At 49.4% G+C, this 20,430-nt stretch overlaps 1 protein-coding gene across 1 annotated transcript in view; it reads left to right on the top strand.

Moving 5' to 3' along the window:
- The first annotated feature begins 1,640 nt into the window (after nucleotides 1-1,640).
- The window catches only part of FSTL1 (follistatin like 1), a 60,989-nt gene continuing 42,199 nt past the window's right edge, over nucleotides 1,641-20,430 (top strand). Inside the window, exons 1-2 of the mRNA XM_074853381.1 lie at nucleotides 1,641-1,943; nucleotides 2,060-2,119. Coding sequence (XP_074709482.1) covers nucleotides 1,941-1,943; nucleotides 2,060-2,119 — 63 coding nt within the window. The 5' untranslated portion in view covers nucleotides 1,641-1,940. The remainder of the gene's footprint in view (nucleotides 1,944-2,059; nucleotides 2,120-20,430) is intronic.

The following is a 20,430-nucleotide window of genomic DNA, read 5'->3' as shown; positions in this document are numbered from 1 at the left end:
GCCAACACAGAATAGAGGATTTAATCCTTTACCTCGTGTTTCGTATTCGGTCCTTTGATTACACAGAAAAAAAACCCCATGCTCACAGTGACCTACATAATCCAGCACAGCGGCTATCACACTTCCATGAGGTGACTGCCCATGGTATCAGGGAGGGAGTGCGGGAGCTGGGGGACCCCTGCTAGTCCTCTGTTCCCAAGAGTGGTATGAGTCACTTTTACCCTCTGGAAACAGAGACCCTCCTTGTCTAGCACTGCTTGCGCAGAGCCGGGCGTCAAGAGGTCAGAAATCGATGAATCTTTTAAAACGTATTTATCATTTGCCACTTGTTTTTTTTCTTATTGCGGCAGGGTGACTCAGGGCGCCCCTGGTCCTATGATGCTTCTGCAGACTAGAGACCAGCTGAGTTCAGCCATAACTCTGCCTGCGCTGTGTCATGAGGCAAGGCAGTCAATGACGCCAAAACAAAAAGGTACATTATGAAAGGTGACTTTAAAAAGGAAAAAAGACAATGAAAACCACACCGCTCAGCATCAGCAGTGAAATAATTAGACATCTCTTCAGGGTAGATTTATAGGCTAGTACCACTCACAGACAGAAGCAGAACTTGCTGGGGAGGATGCTTTATATATGCAAAATTAGTAACAATCGTCCTAAAAACAAAACAGAGTGAGGAAACAGAGCCTGAGGAAGCACGGAAAAACGATACAGCTGCCGTGAACAGATCAGATGTGGCTGATCCAGGATAACTCTTTCCCAGAGTTTGTTCCTTCCCGCAGGATGCTGGAGTAATCGTTGGTCTTGGTGAATGATGAAGGGGGGGACACCAGCATCTCCCATGGCACCTGCTTACGTTGAGAGCACAGAATAAAGAAGGACAAGAAGATAGACGGTTTATGAGCACGCCTGGTTATGGAGTGAGATGGGATTTCAAAGCCAGCGGTGTCAGTTTTGGATACAACCAACCTCAAAACTCGAGGAAAAGCCCTTGACCACTAGTGTCGTGGTGTTGCTTTGCTGTAACAGAGATTCCTGTATGTGCCCAGGACAATCAGTCTCTTTGTGTTGTCAGATCCTGCCTTTTAGCTACCGGAGGCTTCTGAAATCCAGAGATGAAGAGATTAAACAAGAGGATCACTGGTATTTAAACACAAATGAGCACCACCAGGCATTTCAGGTGGGATTTTGGCCCCCTGTGCCTGGCACGACAGCCTGTTCCACTCACCGAATGCCATCTGGATCCTAACATATTCGGACTTAAACCCTTATTTTTAAACCTCCCTGCATCCTGACACCAACGTCCCCTGTAGCCGCGGCCGGGATTTCAGCGTGGCCTCATGGCTGGAGCGTGGTGGCGGGGCGGGTTTCCACCATGTCCTGCCTGTGAAGAAGCCACCTCGTGCCTCAGTTTCCCCTTTTTGTGACAATGTGGGGAGCACCCCTCGGAGGGGGCTCTCGGCCGAACTGCCCCCGCTCCCCCTGGCCCCTCACCAGTGCAGGGCTCGGGGCGGGGGGGAGCGCCCCGGAGCCAGCTCTTGCGGCCGAGGGTGTGAGGCCGGGCGGGGCGGGGCGGCAACCCCCTCCTCGGGCAATTCGCTGGGCCGGGCGACACGAGTCCCCAGGACACGAGTCCCCAGGACGCCCCTGCGCCTTCAGCGGCCGCCCAGGACCCCGCGGGGCGCCGAGGGGCCCGGCAGCGGGAGGGCCCGGGGGCACCGCTGAGGGGCGGCGGCCGCCCCCTCACGGCGGGCCCGGGATGGAGGCGGCCCCGGGGCGGGGGGGGAGGCGGCCGGGGGTCGGGCCGGGGGTGGAGCCGCGGGCTGGCGGGTCGGGGTGAGGGGAAGGAGGGGGGGGGAGTCCTCCCCTTCCCTTCCCGAGCGAGCCGGAGCCGGGGAAGGCGCCTCCGCCACAACTCCTGCCCCGCCGGTGCCGCCAGCAGCATGGTGAGCGCGGCCGCCGGGCGGGAACTTTGGCGGCGGCGGCCCCGGCCCCGCTCGCCCCGGCCCGGCCCGCGCTCACCGCCCCCCCTTCCCCCCCCGCCCCGCTCCCTCTCTTGCAGATCTGGAAAACTCTCCCGCTGCTCTGCGCCCTGATGGCCGTCGCCCGCCTGCGAGCCGAGGTAGGCGCCGGGCCCCGGCGACGGGCCGGGGGTGAGGTGGAGGACGGGAGGCTGGGGCGGGGGACGGGGGTCCCTTCTTGGCGTTTTCCACCGCCGGCGGCACCCCGGAGCGGGGAGGGGGAGCAGCCGGGACGGAGGAAAGTAGCAGCCGGGGCGGGAGGGAAGTTGCGGGGCCGCCGGACCCCTCCGTGGGGGCGAGGGGGCCGCGTCCCCGCCCGGGCCGGCCCCCCCTCATGCCGCTGCCGGGCTGGGCTCCCCTGGGCAGCCCCCTTCCCGCCCGCCCGCCCTCCCGCTCTTTCTCTCTCTCTCTCTCGTTTTTCTTCCCTTCTTTTACTGCAATGACATTGAAAGCCCCCAACTCGCAACCCCCCCAGCTCTGTTGACAGAAAATAAACGGTGCCTGAATTCCCGGTTGCGGCGGCCTCCGTAAAAGTGAGGTCAGAAACCAAATATTTGATAATTACGGCAGGGGAAATGTGGAAGTGATTTGAGGAAAATGAACTCAAGCTGGGCTGGGGAGGGAGGCCGAGCCTGCTTTCGGAGGGAAGCGGTCCCGCTCGGGGGGCGGGGGGCGGCTCGTCCTCCCCGCCTGCATTTTTTCTCCCTACATATTTCTCCCAGATGGTGAGACCCACCCTAGAGCATCGCAGTTTGGCTCTGCACAAAAAAAGAAAAAAAAATATATTAAAAAAATGCATAAACACATCTGATTTCCTACAAACGGTTCCCTCTTTTTCTGCCTCCCACCCGTGCACTGCACTGCCCGGGTTATGGCAGAGAGAGGTTTTTAGGGGGAAGCCCATCGTTGTTGCTCTGCCCTGGTAAGCAAAAGCTCTTTGGCGAACTCCCCGCAACTGCCAGCTGCTCGATGAGGGGACGAACAATTCAAAGGTTGGGGCATGTGAGGAGCGGAGGCGAGACAGGGCAGTTGCGAGCCGACACTGTCAACCTCTACGCTCTAGTCGTGGCAGCTGTGAAAACCAAGGGGAGCGGGACTGAGCTGTACGGGCTAGCGTTTCACATCTGCCTGTACATGATAATATTGTAATGCACTTTCTTCCCAAGGCGTGACATACTTCTGTAGTCAGCGTTTCCACGCATCCTCTCCAGCACTGTCCTGAAAAAGCCACATCAGTTTTATTCGTTTTCTTCGAAACCCTAAATAAACCTTAATCACTTTGGGTCAATATACAGCAAAACCTCTGTAGGAAGGAAGTGCACAGCAGCGCATCCATAAGACTAATTATAATAAGAGCTAAACAGTGATGGCACAGGTCTGAGTAAAGCCCCTTGGAGTCAGTAAGCCAGAGAAACATAGCCAAGATGTGTTTGGCCCTTGATTTCTGATTTCACCAGTGCCGCTAACATTACGTTAATGGTCAATGTGCTAAATCCTGCTTTTTGCCTAATGTACTCTAATTTGGAATACCTGGATGGCTTCCCAAGTGTGTAGTACTGTCATGTCTCTGTGCCTCATCTGCAAACTGAAAGTAAGAAAAATGTACATCTGTCATGTTCAAAACTTGGTTTTAAAGGCCGCTTCATGCTTGAGTGGATAAATGAATGATTTGACTGTTTTCAGCGGTCCAGGTGTCATACCAATGAACGTTTTGGTTCCATTCCAGTCTAAGTTCAGCAAAACTTGAGAGTGATGAGTGAGGTTTAGGTCTGGTTTCAGGGAAAATTGACACCTCAGGCAACTTTTGTTTGGGGGTTCAGTTTGATTCCTTGTTGCTGGTAGCTGCCAAGTGGTGCCCATCAGTTTGTTCACAGGTAGTATCCCACCCTCTGGAATATCTAGACCTTCTAGTTTTCTAGGGAGTGGGCTGTGCTTGCAGGTGAGCTTCTTGCATTTCAGAGACAGCTTTGATGGTTGCCCCCTTCTAAATGTTTCTTATTACCACTCTCCTGCATCACTGGCATTTAGTAAGATTAGTTTGGCATTTTCCTGTGTGGTTTTCCCTCTTCCAGATTTTGGAAGTGATAACCTCTCTGTTTCTTCTGTTTCAGCTGCAGTTTGCATTTTGTGCCTTTCAGTATGTTAGGAATATTAACACTGAGCCTTAAGCTTGTAATCCTTTTGTCGGCAAAACTATATCTGAACTGTACTGGGCTTTTTGTACGACACTCATTTCTACAACATTGTTAGGTGCGTAATTAGAGTCTTGAAAGAAAGAAAGGAATTGCTTCAGTAAATGTTCCTGGCATGACTTTGTGCAGACTGGAAAATCTGAGACGTGCCAAAACTTGGGAGCTTTTCTTGGCCCGGTTCAGTAATAGTCACAAGAGCAATAGACGGTGAACTGTACTCCTCGGATGGAAGCCAGCCACCAGCTTCAGACAGCCCTTTTTATCCCTTTCTTCCTGGGTCAGGCTCTCAGTAAGGCCGCCGTTCACTCATATTAACAGGGATGCTGTTCTCAGCTGGGGCTTTCCAAAGCAGATGGAGTGATTTTTGGGAAGCATCCATCGCGATAGAGGAAAGGGGAGAGGCTCAAAATGTCTGATGAATGTATTAAAAGTTGATCAGTTGTCCATATCATGCTGGAGCAAGTTCCCTAGTTAACACTGGAGAGAAGTCCTGTCCCTGTTTGACTGTGTCCGTGAGGTGTGAAGGGGGGCATGCGGGAACATTTCCACTGGTGGTACCGCTGCAGTTACACCAGCATCATTATATGTCCCACCAGGATACTTACTTCAAAATAAGACTGAGGGTTTTTCTTTTTTCATTTTGGCTTAAACCTGATTCAGATTCATCAAGAAAGATATTTTCACCATGAATTTTAGATGTTAGCAAAGAGGTTTATGCCAGCATGAGTATATTGGTGCAGGCTGTGGACGGAAGTCTTTTCCTGAATCCAGCGTTGCCAAGAGGAGAAGTCACTGCCCTGGCCTGCCCTCTACTCCTTGCCAGTTTTCTGGCTGTTCAGATTAATTTCTGGGACAGGTAGCTGTTCTCCTGAACTATCCTTAATCCATTTCTGGCCAAATGAGCCAGCCTTTGGAAAGAGTTATGTAAACAGTTTAATCTGATTTGTCTCATTGTGGCTAAAAAGGGCTAGAGGAGGGCTAGAGGCTCTCCTCTTGTGAGGAGATCTACTGACAGATCTGAGGGGGCTGTAATCTCAAGCAACACAGCGATGACAAGCATCTGGAGGCAGATTTATAACCTTTTCTAATAGTACAGGGTTTGCAGTGTCTACATCTGTTGTAACCCTGGGATTAATTTTTTTCGCCCCACCTCCTTTTCCCTCGCTCTAATTTTTCCATGTGAAAAGCTGAAAAGGGATGTGATGGGGGAGAGAAAAGACAAAGGTTTCAGCTAAATTCTGTTTGGTTAATTTACCTGAGCGCTTCCTCTCAATCTGACTTGACTGCTTTGGCATGTAGGGAGGGCAACACTCAACCCCTCCCAAGACCTGTGCCCCTTTTGCCAGCAGAGTGATCACGTGCCCCCAGGGAGATGGAGATGGAGCTGGGAGTTCAGCTGGTCTTTGTAAAACCTGGTGTACTTCCTCCCACTGGGCTGTTCACACGGCCTGGCCAGCATCGTCAGCTTGCTTTGGTTAAACTTTTCCCACATTTTTGTGATGGTGAAAACTAAAAACTGCTGTCTTAATAAATGAAACTGAATAAATTAATGTTGAGATCCTGATGTAATGGCATAGCTGTATTTGCATGTATTTGGCCCTGAAGCCATCATTTTAAGAAGGGTCCATTTGCCTTTGAAATTTAGTGGTAGAGACTTTGTGGACAGTTCAGACCTCCTCTCGCTGATATTTTATCCATGGCAGTGGAAAGAAAAGACACCATGGTGCCAATCATGTGGATAGCTCGGCTGTTTTTAATATGCTCTGGCTTTGTGCAATAAAACCCAGCAGTTTCACGTAACCCGCTAATGTAATAAAAGTAGCTTTCCAGGTCTAGTCTAGCAGGCACATCTTCAGTCTTCAGTGGAAGGAAAAATTGCATCCATTTTTCTCCTTGAGCTGGTTTTGGAGTGGTAGGCATCTTCCTCCTTGAAATCCTGCCCTTGAGTGCCAGACCAGGGGTTGCTGGAGTTGCGCCTCAAGGCAACAAGCATATTTTAAATGGGGAGGCAGGGAAAGGAGCGACTCTACCCTGGGCGCTGAGCAAAGGCTCATCTGTTCAAAGCCTGGTTTTTAAGGCACGTGCTGTGCCGTCGGGCTGCTGCTGTGCTGCGGATGGTCCCAGGGATCAGAGTCTGGGAGACGAACCAAGCGGGTCTGTCTGAGGCACCTCATGCTGGGCTGAAGTCGCTGGCCAGATGCCCCGTGTATGAGTGTTGAAACAACCTCCCCGGCAGTTTTGAAGGGACCGTAACCTCCGAGCAGCAGCGTGCGTGCCACAAGCTCTGAAGCTGAAGCGATGTCGCGTAGCACGTACGTGTGCGTGGCAGCTTGATGCTGCTTCTCGGATGGAGCTGCCGTCAGATCCGAGCTGCTTTGTGCAAATGCACTGTAGCAGAGTGAATGACTTTATCTGCCAGAGTGCAAATTCCTTGCCGGTAATTAACAGGGGGCTGCTGCTGGGGGCTGCCTGGGAGGCATCTCTGGTCCCCGCACAGGAGGAAGGGACTGGCTGAGAGTCTCCTGTTGCATTTTCCAGCTGCTGTTATTGGTACAGCTGCTTACTCATCAGGAGGCACCCGGGCACCTTTGATCTTTCTTGTGTGGTGTTACATGAGCTGGGGAATGTTTCTCTTTGTACAGAAGAGAGTTTGTCACAAAGCTCAGCCAGATGTGCCTTTCTGGGCTCACGAGACTCCTATTAACCAGGCCGTGGTTTTGCCACATATTCTGTGAGCTAGAGGAGATTAGTCCCCAGAAATGCCTTACTTAGCTGGGCTGCATCCATCTTTGCAGGGGGGGTTGGCATCTGCTGTACTACGATACTTAAACCAATCTGTGAATAACCAGCATTTCTTTGGAGAGATTTATCCCTCTCTGACTTTAGCAAAAGGAAAGAGCAGACTGCTGTTACACTGTGAAGTGTACTTCCTTCCAGAGCTGCATCTGGGTGGCAGGCATGGGGTTAGATACATCTCGACTTTCCCAGAGGTTGTAGATTTTGCCACAGCTAGTGTACCAAGTTAGATGTGAGCTGGTTAGAGCAGGGACTTAGTTGCTTTTAACTGTGGGGCTCTGACTGCAATTTCTAGGCATTGCAGCAGTAAATAAATGACAGATAAGCAGGCCTGGAGGCTTCGGTGCTCTATTAAAGCAGTGACTGCATGGCGTTTTCTCACTGCTTGCTCTCAAGTGTGCTCCAGTTCTGATCTGGGCTGAAGGCACCAGCCAGCAGTAATGAGTGACTATGTCCCTCCTCCGCTGTGCAAACCAGCTACCCAGAAGTGATGTTCATACAAGTTCCTGTGAAATCTTACTGCCTGCTCTATGCCTTAGCTCTCTCACTTACTACACTGTACCTCTCGGTTTTGACATTGGGTATGTGGTTGCTTGGGGCAGTGGATTAGATGTAGGCTGCCTGTGAGAGATGATGAAGAAAAGCAAGCTCATGTTCCGGTCTGCATACATGGAATTTCTTGAGACACCCACACCTTGTTTGAAGCATGTCAAGGGGTCCATAACCTATAAACAATTTAAAGAGTCCTCTTGGAAAGAACAAGGGGCTTGGGGTGGATGACTGGGGAGGGATTTGGTATCTTATTAGCTCAGCTGTAGGTGGATCCCACATTTCCACTGTTTGACAGCTAAGCAAATATTTTGGCAGAAGAATCTAAATGCTGCTTGAAGGCTGAAATCTGCTTTTTGTCTTGCTGGGGAGAAGGTGCCAATTCTTCTGTGCCTCTGAGGGAAATATCTAATGCACCAGAAAAACCAGGAGGTTGAGCAGAAGGACTTTTTAGAACCCATCTCCTTCATCTCTGTATGAGCATTGCAGGATGGCTCTCTGTACAGCGTTTCCCTTGGCTGTACCCTGTCCACTGCTGTCCCAGAGATGGTCCTCTAACCACTTTCTCGAAATACCGTAACGCTATGTAATGGACACCATAGTAACCAGCTTCTCTTGTTGTTCCTTCTCTTTTATCCTTCCTTCATTTCATTCTGCAGCTCTTTTACGCAGCAGTAAAGTTGTAAGCATATGAATTTGGTTTTATTTTCTCTCTTGATTGTATCTCTGTAGAGGGTCTTGCAGTGCAAAGAGCAACAAACCAGTTTGAAGGAATAATGGAGAGAAACAGATAAAAACACCAAGGCAAAGCCACTGGGTTTTATTGGTAGGAGGAGGGGCTTTGCACACCTTCTGCTCCACGCGTGGAAGGACTAGACTGGATATTAGGAAGTATTTCTTTGCAGAAGGGGTTGTTAGGCGTTGGAATGGGCTGCCCAGGGCAGCGGTGGAGTCCCCATCCGTGGAGGGGTTGAAGAGTTGGGTTGACCCAGCGCTGAGGGATCTGGTGGAGTTGAGAACGGTCAGTGTGAGGTTAATGGTTGGACTGGAGGATCTTCAAGGTCTTTTCCAACCGTGATGATTCTGTGACTGGTTGGATGGCTATTTGTCACCCACTGCTGGTTGTGCCTAGCCAGTACATGTTTCTCCTCATCCCATCCCTGCTCCTCACTCAGAGTCCTGAGACAGGATCAGGAAGCCTTGGGAATATGGATGCTGGTGGAGCTTTCCATGCTTAATCAGCTTTTTCCCCACAATGAAAGTTTTCAAGAAATAGTGATAGCTTCAAAGATTGTCTATAGCCAGAAACAACTTTGTTTCTTTATCTGTGAGGACACCTAGGGAGGTGGTGGAAGGACTTGCTGGAGAGCTACCTGTGGCAGGAGTAAGACTCAAACCTGAAGTGATCTCCTCAAGTCTTCCAATTCAGAGGAGGGGAGAAGAGGATGTTAAAATCTTGGATAAGAGGGAAGCGAGAGTGGGGTGACAGGGGTGGGCTGGCAAAGGTAGCTGCCTCTGATTGAGAGATGTATTGGTGAACTTTGTCCTAACGCCAGAGCCTGTGGGCTTGGTGTGTGTCCTGCCTTCATAAATGCTGCCCTTGGCCACTCTTTCCTCATCACCCCGCTGTCAGGGTCAGGCATTTCGGGGCTTGAGCATCAGGGGGGTAGAACAAGGAGTTTCTGTCCATCCACTGGGATGGACGGAAGAGGGAGCTTTTGGCAGGCGCTGGCCAGTTGCCAGGTTGGTCTCCAGCGCCGTACTGTCCAGGGCTGGTTTTGATGGCAGAGTCTGTTGCTGTTTTCCCGAACATGGTGAATCGATCTGGAGGATGATGCCTGGGAGTGGGGCCCCCTTGTGCTCCAGCAGCCCCTGCCATTTAACCGCTGGTAATTGTAGCCCGAAGCCAAGAGCTTTCCTCTGCATGACATAACTCTTTGCATATGTACTCCTTGCTGCTCTGGGACTTTCTTTCCCCTCCTGCGATTTGGCCACTTTTTCGTGTTTATATTTGAGGAAGCTTAAGTATGAGGGATTGGAATTGTTGTCTCGTTTCCTATATGTAGGAGGAAGCAATTTCCACGGGGAATTTTTGCTATGTCTGGATTGTTTCATCGTCTGGGTGAGTAAAATTCCTCAGGGATAACTGAAAAGGTTGTGACCCAGCTCTGGTCTGCAGCTCACACATTCAAACTCAGGGCTCTGGAAGATTAAGGTGGCAGGGGACCAAGCATTCACGTTGAAGGCATTGCCTTCAGCTTGGCAGGAAAGCTGTGGTATTCCTGTCTGAGGATAGCGTGTTTGCTCTGCATGATGCAAGCTCTGGGGCATTCCAGCCCCAAGACCATGAATGCCACATGAGTAGCATCGGCCTAATCTCCAGGCGGCGCTCCCCTTCTCTGGTTGCCCTGAGGACAGACGATGGAGAAGTCAGGTTGTAACAGGCATTCCGTTTCTCATGGAGCTCTGTTGATCATTTCCCCAGGACTGGGGCCCAGACCCATTGGTAGAGGGTGATGTGCAAGGGTGAGGAGTAGGGTAAGGAGGGAGTGCTTTATTTTTTAACTGCTTGATTCATACCCAGTCTGCATTTAAAGAGCAAACCTCAGTGCCTGGGCTTGCTCATGTGCTAAGCTTTGCTCAGCAAGCAGCACGTTGCCCTTCCCATGACTGGGGCTGGGCAGGTGGCCTGTGCTGTCCCTGGCAAGGAGCATTCCCACATTTGAGCTGCTGCAGAGTTGTGGCCGCAGTGTGGCCGGTGGCACAAGTTGGTGACCGCTCGCAGTGCCTCCTTGGTCACACCGGCTGCTGAGCTAGCCTGGGGCGGTGTGATCAGCCCTGCCTAGCTGAAAGGAGCACTTTCAGGAGGGTGAGAGGCATGTCCTCGGGCCTTTTTTCACCTGACAAGTGTACCCAGGAAGACGTGCATGCTCTTGCAGGATGATTTCCTGCAGCTCTTGCAGGATGATTTCCTGCAGCCCGTGTGCTTCACCAAGCTTTTCAGAGGGGCTAGTGACAAATGTGATAATGCTTTTTGAGATCATTCAAAACATCCCCCTTTAGAAAAACAGACTGTTTCTTCTACAAGGTATCGCTGCATGCCCTGAAGTTAGTAGCTGCTTGTACAAACCATAGCCATTAGTGTCTTGTCAAATACAGTTTTACACATCCCCGATAAGTGATGCCCCTTTCCTGTTCTGTGAAAAATGATACTGTGCTCTGGAGTATCTCAAAGTCAGTAAGTTTATCTTCATGGTCCTCTTCTGTGAGCAAGAAGACCATCAATCTTTTTATTCTGTCCCAATGGTCCTAATTATGCTCCCCGTGTTCAGTGATAATCAGTGCCTCCCCCGTGCAGTTATTTCCACCTTGTACATGCAGCCAGTTTATAGAGCCTCTCAGCTCCATCCTTAGCCCACGTCTTTTAATCTCTGTGTAGCTCCCTTCCTCCTGTCAAAGCAGAACATTTTTCCCTGACTGCCCAAAGAAACAGAGCTTTATGTGATCTTATTCTCTGTTGGTACCTTTGAACCTCCTCAAATAACTTTAAAACCCATCAGCCAGTTTCAGCCATGTTTAGTGAAGTGTATTAATTTCCTACAAGATACTATGTTCCTCTAAGTTTTGTAAAAATAGACAGTGTGGTACAGTAGTTACTGCCCTACCTGAGGGAAAAGCTCCAGCGTGAGATCAGCTTTTACTACAGACCAGGGAAGCGTTTTATGAGTATTCCCCTTTGATTGTAGTTTGTACCTTCGTAGTCACCAAATGCAATCAGCCTCGAGACAGGAATCTGTGGGAAGCAGCTTGCAGAACAGCTTGTTGTTGCTCAGCTTTACACTTTATGGTTTGTCCTCCCCTCTTTGGCACTCAGAGCTGCGTGCAGTCCCCCAGGAGGGTGTTGTGGAGGAAACGGAACCAAAGCGTGGTTAATCAAGGGGTCCAAAACATGGTTTGTTACACCTTGTGTGCACCTACACACACTCACACACAGAGCTGCATTATTCAGCCCTTTGATGAAGTAACTTGCTGGTAACTCCTGCAACCCAAACCTGGAATGGGAGAGCGGAGGAAAATGCAGCAAAATTTGAAACTGATGTGGATTATTTGGGAATTTTGGATCCTACTGGGTGAGTGTTGAATCTCACTGTGGTATGTGAATAGCCTGAAACTGCACGGTGTCAGTGCTGTGCCTGGGCCACTCCTAACTTTGTGCTGGTGAAAACCAAAAGAGATGGGAGAACAGCTGGGCATTAATACCTCCTCACAAATCACTGCCAAGCTCTTCTGCAGTGCAGCAGCACACATCCAGACGCTGGGGTGAGTTAGGCCGTCCTGGCTGCAGATGCAAGGTCAACAGTAAACCAGCATTAAACAGACACAACTGTTGGGTTGGGGTTTTTTTCAGGTTTATATTTATTTGCTGTGGGATTTTGGCAGGGTGGAGGGACTAAAGGGGGCTCTGAGCAGATGTGGTTCAAACAACTTTGGAGCCTGTAGGCATCAAGAAAATGCAAACAGACTCTTCTCTCCAGACCTCTTTGTTCCCCCTTTTAGCATCACGCCATGATTTGGATGTAGATTTGTGGGCAAGGCACCTAATTCCTCTAAGCTGCAGTGTTCACATCTCTAAAATAAGGATAATGATGGTGCTGTGCCTCTTAAGAAGGGTTTATGAAGCTGATTGCATTCCTGTCAAGAAAAGTTTAAAAGCTCTCATGTGCAGCAAGCGCTGCAGAGGGTCATTATCCTTATCAACAACACTAACAATAGTGAGGAAAAAGGAGATAAAATGTGGGCCAGAATTGCTGAGTGATACAGCAATTTCTTGCCAGGCAGTAAAGATGGGCAAAAAGGGCTTGTATGTGCCACATTTAAGATGTGAGCCAATGGCCCAGAGATGGGAAGCAAGAGATGGTTGAATGTTTTTATGGAGCCATAGAGGGAGAGGAAGAGCATAAGGTGGGAGAGCTGGAGTGTCTCACAGGGGGAATTGCATTTCTGGAGTGCGTTTGCTCTCGGAGGGGAGCAGCAAGCACCTCACCAGCCATTTGTAGCTCAGAGGAGGCAAACTGGAGATATGCTGTTAAGAGGAGCACTTGACATTGTAGCAATGTAGATTTCCCTGCGAGCTGTATGTTGTATTTAAGTAGAGAATCTTACACGGGGCATAGTCGCTTGCTTTCCCTGACAGGTCTGCCAAAGGTTGATAAAGGAGAGAAGATGGGTTAGCGATTTCCGTTGGTTGTCATGGTGACTAATGGCAATTACTTTTTTGGGGGGATTGTCATATATGAAGATGTTTGTTAAAACGACTAGGAAACATTCTTTCTCTCTTAACATTTTAACTGCTGACTTCTGGTCTTAAAAAGTACATTGTTACCAGAATTTTTCTAGGGAGGTTATACAGAATTTTTGAGCACTGTAAAGTCTGTACTGGGGATTAGGATCTCAGTAGCATCTGGAGTAGGCAGCTGCTGGGCAGTTCTGTGTGCTGAGCCACTTCCCACCCCAAGACCTTCTGCAAGGTGCCCATGTAAATGTTTTCTCATCAAGAGGCCTAAAGGTAGGTGCCCAAGATCACAGGTAGCCTGTTTCCCATGTGAATGGTAAGCAGACGATTAGCTACTCTGAAAAAGTTCAAGGTGGATGAAAGGGAGATGATAATGCCAATTTATTAGCTAGGGAGTTGTCAGGCTTACTGACATAGTGATGGTAAAGAGCTTGGAGAATTTCAGATTAGAGGTGTGGGTGAAAACCAATATATTATTAGTACTACTTCTTGTAAACATCAGCATGTCTTGTCGCTAAAAATATGGCTGCCTACCAACTCCACTGACACTAAAAGCAAGGGGCAATTTTCCCATGGATTAGTAGGTGGTGAAGCCAGAAGGAGCTATTGTGCTTTACTACTTCTGCCCTCTTGACTAATACAGCCCATACATCCAGCTTTTTTTATTAATTCCATTTGCTCTGGACTCTAAAGCGTGTCTTAAAAAACATCTAGTCTTGATTAAGTAATTACCACAAATGGAAAATACCACTGTGTTTGGTATGTTGCTGCAGTGGTTAATTACCCACATGCTGTTACACCTTATTTCTGGTTGCATTTGTCTAGTTTTGATCTCCAGATGCTGAATCTTGAGTTTAATCTGCTAAGCCTTTAGTACCGCGTGTCTATTCCCTACCATTGAAACTGCGGTCTGCAACAAGGACTGCTCCCAGTCCTGTCTCTGGCAAACTAAACAGTCTGAGCTCCTCAAGCCGTTCCCTGGTAAGATATGTCTCCTAATCCCTCGCTCAGTGCTGGCTCTCCACACATTGCATCCCCTTTCCCAGTCTGTTAGCACTTCCTCACCACGTGATGACAGGGCATCTCCATGTGCTCTTACTGGGAATCCGTACAGCCTTGGGCAATGTAAGTTGTAAAAAGAACAAAAATAAAACCAGTATGAGCCCTAATTTAATGTTAGGGAGTTCATATACATTAGCACACACACCGTCAGGAAGCATAGCTGGCGAGGTTTTCATAACAGGACGCAAATGTGCTGCTGTCATTACCAACTAAAGCCTTGGTTTTGATTTTCCTATAATACACGCTTAAGTTAAAGCGCAATATTTAGAGGCTTCTCAACCTCTTGACCCCATAGGTGAGATTTGGCTGGGCTGGGGCAAGGGAAGGTTTAGACTGGATATCAGAAAGTATTTCCTTCCAGAAGGGGTTGTTGGGCGTTGGAATGGGCTGCCCAGGGCAGGGGGGGAGTCCCCATCCCTGGAGGGGTTGAAGAGTCGGGCTGACCCAGCGCTGAGGGGTCTGGTGGAGTTGAGAACGGTCAGTGTGAGGTTAATGGTTGGACTGGAGGATCTTCAAGGGCTTTTCCAACCTAGATCATTCTGTGATTCTGTGAGGGGGATGCATTCTCAGCGCAGCTCTTGCCTTGTAGCAGGCAAAGGGCTGTGTCGCAGTGCTGTGGCCAGCTGGAGCCTGTCCTCTGGCAGACAGATTCAGCAGAGCCCTGCTAGAGCTCGTACGCTCCCCGACCAGCGCCCTGAGCGTGGTGTCTCTGCCATCGCAGGGCCCTTTTCACCAGACCGCTCGGCTGCCAGGCTCATGGGCCAGTTTGAGTGCAACAGGCTGCTGGGGTGGGGAGAGCAGCTACCGTAGTCTGCTAACACGTTAGGTGTGGTAGCAAGGAAATGCGTGGTCTCTTGCATGCCTATACTTAAATGTATCTAAACCAGGCAGTGATGGTTTCACAGAATCACACAATCATCAAGGTTGGAAAAGACATTGAAGATCCTCCAGTCCAACCATGAACCTCACACTGACCGTTCCCAACTCCACCAGATCCCTCAGCGCTGGGTCAACCTGATTCTTCAACCCCTCCAGGGATGGGGACTCCACCCCTGCCCTGGGCAGCCCATTCCAACGCCCAACAACCCCTTCTGGAAGGAAATACTATCTAAGAGCCAGTCTGAACCTTCCCTGGTGCAACTTGAGGCCATTCCCTCAACCTATCTCTTGTTACTTGGTTCAAGAGACTCATCCCCCCATCTCTGCAACCTGGGGCCTGAGAGCTGTTAAAGGCTGCACTACTGACATCGGTGAGTGTGTCTCCATGCACTGTCAGGTCCCACGTGAACATTAGCACATCCTGCTGTTGCTCTGTTTTGTATTCCTTTTCTCACGGCAGAGATGAACTAGGCTTTGATGGGAGGAAGAGCTCTCTCTGATATTGGAGGCTGGGTCTATCTCCAGGTGTGACTTGGTTTGTTTTACACGCAGGTGTCAGTCCTGGGACTGAGGAGGTTATGAAGAGCGTGCAGGCTGCCCCCTGCCCAGGCAACTCAAGCCATCACCCACAAGTCTGACCCATGTTTGATATAGCTAGAGAGGTGCAGGCAGAGCCAGATTTCTTCTGTTCACTCCACCCTTCTCAAACGATCCATTTCTAACCAAAGTAACAATACAAGAATTTCTTCCAAGAGCAAATCTTGCTTGCTTGCTGTCCCAGGGGTATGGACTCTCTTCTGAGATGTATTTGTACGGAGCTTGGCCCAGACTGGGCTGGATCTTGACTTGACCTTGGGAAGCTTCTGTACTAAAAATGCATAATAAAGATTCAGGGGGTATTAAAATACCACTTTTTTTGTTTCCCTTTCTATTTTCAACTTTGTCTTTAGGTATGGGTGTCTGGGGGTATTCGCTCCTCTCAGAGCAAGAAGAAAGCTCTCTGCATTTCTTGTTCTTGGGTCCCTTTCAGTTGGTACCGCAGGAAGAATGAGTGGACTAGGCTGAAGGTCTATGCTTTCATAGCTTTAAGACACCTTCCTGCAAGGCAGCCTTAACTGGGTAGCAGAGGCATTCAAATAAAGAAAGTTCATGCACTTTTTCTGTGGGCAGGCTAGTTGGAAGTCCTTTATTTGGTCACTGATGGGAGGTGAGAGGAGGTGGTTCCCTCTCCTGAGGCGATGTTTTTGCCCTGTGTTCTGCCACGAGCTCAAACCCCATTTTTTAATAAAAGTCTGGCAAGAGACAACAAAGCCCTGTGTTCTTGGGCTGTGATTTTTTTGAACTTGGAGCCAAACTTCCTTGCAACCTACATCTAAAGGAGCAGTGTTGCAGCGGGTGCGAGCCACTCTGCCTATGAGGTGCCCTGGAGAAAGGTGAACGCCTCCCCTGCCGCTTTCCCTGCCAGCTCCCTCTTCCTCCTCCTCTGCCCTTGCGTAGCTGAACACTGAACTCTGCCCCAAAAAACTCCGGTTGATTCGGAGGAGGGGGTACGTAGCTTTTCGGTTTTTGTCTTTGCACAGGCATGAGAGAAAACGTGGGAAAGCAGAGCACAGGGAGGGGAAAAGGAGGTGCCCTCCCTCTCTGCCCCGTCCCGTCCCCTGCTGCTGACCACAGCCCCCGCGAGAGAGGCCCCTTTGCTGGCTGCTCTGATTTTTGGACGCAGAAGAGCATTAGTGCTTTCTCAGAGAAGCTACAGTCTGTCCCTGTCGTTTCTCTCACACAAAACCTGCTGGGGTCGCCGTGGCTCACCAGGATGGAGGAGTGTGGCCAGGCAGGCGTCTCCTACAGCACCCACCCTGCTGCAGGGGAGCGCAGTGGGCTCAGGGGAGCGGGCTTGGGAGGTTTGGGCAGCTCTGAGGACAGGGCCTGGCCAGCGGGTGCTGGGATCCGCTGGGGGAGGCGGGGAGTGCGGCCAGCACGGCCTGGAGCTGTGCCCCAGCTTGTGCTGGACACGACCCAGGGATGTCTCGCCTGTCCCTGCCCTGCGGTCAGCAGAACGAGGGGCTGCCAGAGCCCTTGGTGGGAGCTCCTTTATGGCCTCCAGCAGCGTACAGCGGAGGGGGGCTGTGATTTCCACCTCCCCAAGGGGCCGTCTGCCTACAGGGTGCTTCCCCTGCCAGGACAGGGGAGTTGTCCATTGCTCTTTTTTTCCGGAGATGTGCTCCAGAGAGTGCTAGGTGATGTACTGAAGGACGCAGGGTACCATGACTGAAGGATGGATGCTTCAGCATCCATCAGCTTAATTCCATGTGAGGGAGGCTTTGTGTCCTTCCTTATACTCCTATAGTGCGTGGGCAGGGTAGTGTCATGGACCAGCTTCAGCTGTTGGTGGAGAGGTGGGGATGTGCTTACCTGTCAGGACTTGGAAGGCCCAGTTTTGCTTCCCACAGACTTCCTATGTGGTACTGGAAAAGCCACTGAAACCCAGGGCATTGAAGACAGATAATATATCCAAGATTTACGGAGAACAACAAGGTTCATCTCTTAAATGGTGATATAGGTCTGGGCCCAAGTACTTAAAGGTAGATGCTTTGGTAGGACCCCTGGTCCTACATCAGCGCATGAGATTCCTAAAGGAGAGCTTTTCACCTCATGTCTGCATTTAGGTGATAATTCAGTGCAGTTCAGGCCTGCCCTCAGGCAGCAGATATCTGATACAGCAGATACATAGCAGATATCTAATGTGCATACAGCTATCTCTACTTTCAGACCTAGGGCTGTTCGTTTAGCCAGCCAGGTGTTCACGCAGTAAGTACAAGGAGTCCTAAATTTGCTCCTTTCAGCCTCTGTCCCATCCAGCAGCATTATGTGTTCTTAAGAGGTTGTTGAAAGCATTAGGATGTCTCGCAGAGGAGTGCCCATATTTGCATCATTATTTTTGATAGGATTTAGCTGTTAAAAGCCAGGCACACTGTGTACTGCTGGCTGCTGTCCCAGTATTAGTGTAGTCTGATCTCTCTGCAGTTGCATGGTTTCCGATGGGGAAGGGGGGAAGGGGGGAAATTTCAGTGTCTTGGCTCAGATGAAGATACAAAGCTCAGGTAGGATGAAGAAAGACAGCGAAGTCCGTGCATGGAGCATGCAGAAGTAAAGCATGTGTCTCGTGGACTGTTTAGTGTGTCTGATGATATACGAGAAGGGGAAGAAACAAAAAGATTTAATGGGATATCGATGTGACTGAAGGAACAGGGTCTCTATGGCAGGGCTGTGCTGACATCCTGGTGTTTTGGAGGATATGAGGCTCATGAAAGTCAACTGGGTTTTGCTATACCGAAGGACTTGGAGGATTAAATTTGAGCAGCTGAAGTGCTTCATGACCATGGACATCTGCACCACACCACGCAGCAGGGATGACTGGACAGGTCACAAAGCACATCCTGAATTGTTTATGGCACAGCATGCATTGACAATGGACCTTGGGTCAGCTTTGCTATGGTGGATGAAGCAGTAAGCTGCAACACGTCAAGAACTGCTTCACAACCAGTTTGAATACCTTTGCGCTAGAGCAAGCATTCATTCCTAGAGGGGAGAAGCAAGCAGCCACAAGCAGTGTCCCTTGTAGACACTTGATTTTCATCTGCATCCCGGACTTGATGTTGCTGACTGCAACATTGAAGGCTTCTTGTATAAATGATCACTGCTGGGACTAGGCTGTGTTTATGTACAGGTTTCACAGAGACAAGGGTACCAAGCGCAGGAGCAAGTAACACTTGCATGGGTAAGGGTTTTGTGGTTCATGTGGTAGGTGAGAATCAGTGTCAAGGCCCCATGAGGGACAAGCTCTTACAGATCAGCACAGATGTTCGCTGTAAGATACTTAGTCTCTCTTTGATCAGGGCTGTTTTGGTCAGGGCTGTTTTCTTCCGAGTTCACACACTGGAATGACTCAGGTCTTACAAGTGCTAGAGCACTTACAGTGTAAGGAGGGACGTAGACCCGGCAGCTGGATTTGCATAGACTGTGATTAAGATGTTAGATGTTTTGATTCCAGTAAATCTTTCATTGCAGGCTAAGATTATTCACCTTATCTTGCTTTTGCTATCGGCTAAAGGAGCACATGCATACCATTCCTTCAGCTCAGTGAGATAACTTTCTAGAGCTGGTATCTTACGTGTGTTTCTGACCTGAAGTGTCTACACCCTCACAGGGTCTCGGCATTTGGCAGGGAAGGACTGGGGTAAGCTTTGCAAGTTTTATCCTAGGAGGGCTGTTAGACCTGCAACAAGGAGCTTTGAGGGTTTCTTTTGGGAGAGTTTTTTGGTTGTTGTTTGGTTTGGTTTGGTTTTTAATTTATTTCAAATTATTGAGGAGCTGAAAATTAAGGTTTCTTTTCTTTGAAAAACAAACCAAGAGGTTTTACTCAAAAACTGAAGTTCAGTGTTGTGTTACCAAACCTTTCATTGCGTGATACTAGACTTTCAATAGCTGCAAAACCTCAAGGTGGCCTGCAGCACCCTACAGTTGTTCGTTGTGGCTCAAGACAGTGTTATAATATCACAGGCTACTTCTAAAATCATGTGGGGTGAAACAGATCATGTTATATTTATTTCCTACAGTCTGCACGTTTGTACAGGTAGCATCTACTGTGGCCTTGTTCAGCAAGGCAAGCGTGACATCTAGTACATGAGAATAATGTCTACACGTACACAATGATAGGTACTTAACAATTTGTTCTCAGTATTCAAAAGGCTACCACCGATTTCCTGGTGTGCTTAAGTCAAAGCCAGCTCTAGGAACACAATTTAATAAATGCGTTGGGTGTGTGAATTTCCTGGGTTTTCTTAAATCTTTGTTGAAAAAGAAAACCTATTGTCCCTTCTGAGTTTCCTGTCTTAGTTTCTTTTGACACATGCCATTTTACCACTGCAGTCTCTCCTCTGCATAAAAGAGGATCTGGTTACATTAGAAATTGTAAAAATAGTCTGCTTATACATTCAGGCAATGTCATTCCTGGAGCCGAGCCTTGAAGAGGGGAGAGCAGTGTCAGAAGTGCAGGCCTTAGGGTGAGGAGAGCTCCCAGCTTTGTTATACCTGGTTCTAGCTGGAGGCGATGGAGGACGCTCCTACCCTTACAGCAGGCTCTGGGCTAGCAGGGGCATGAGCAGTGGTTATAACTCCTGCAGACCTGGCTTTATCCTTTGCTCTACAGCTCCCTTCCCCCAGGGCAAGCAGTAGATAGCCAAAGCAGCCTTTCCAACAGCAAAGGATGCAGAAGAGAGGCACAGCAGCAATTTTTGTAGAATAAACATCTTTCATAAGTTCTTTAGTCCCTTTATTTGCGCATTTTCTTCCAAGTCTCTTCTAAGCCTTTCACAGCGAGGGAGACATTTTGTTCTGTTCTTGTCTGCTCTTCCCCTCCTTGGATATACAGCCATGAGTCTGCAATGTTACTGAAAACCAATGATCATCAGCAGTTCAGTCTAATACACTGGGCTGCGAACTGTAGTGGCGGAGGCACAAGCATGTATTTCTTTCTGCTGACTTTATTAGAGGAGCAATAAATTCTGGCTGGCCGACAAGGTGGACAGCCAAGGCTGGCAGACAGCTGTGCAAGCTAATGTCTTAAACTGCTGCGGTTGGA

Source organism: Strix uralensis, chromosome 2, assembly GCF_047716275.1.
Source record: "Strix uralensis isolate ZFMK-TIS-50842 chromosome 2, bStrUra1, whole genome shotgun sequence".
Taxonomy (NCBI): domain Eukaryota; kingdom Metazoa; phylum Chordata; class Aves; order Strigiformes; family Strigidae; genus Strix; species Strix uralensis.
This window is presented reverse-complemented; position numbering and strand designations above follow the sequence as displayed.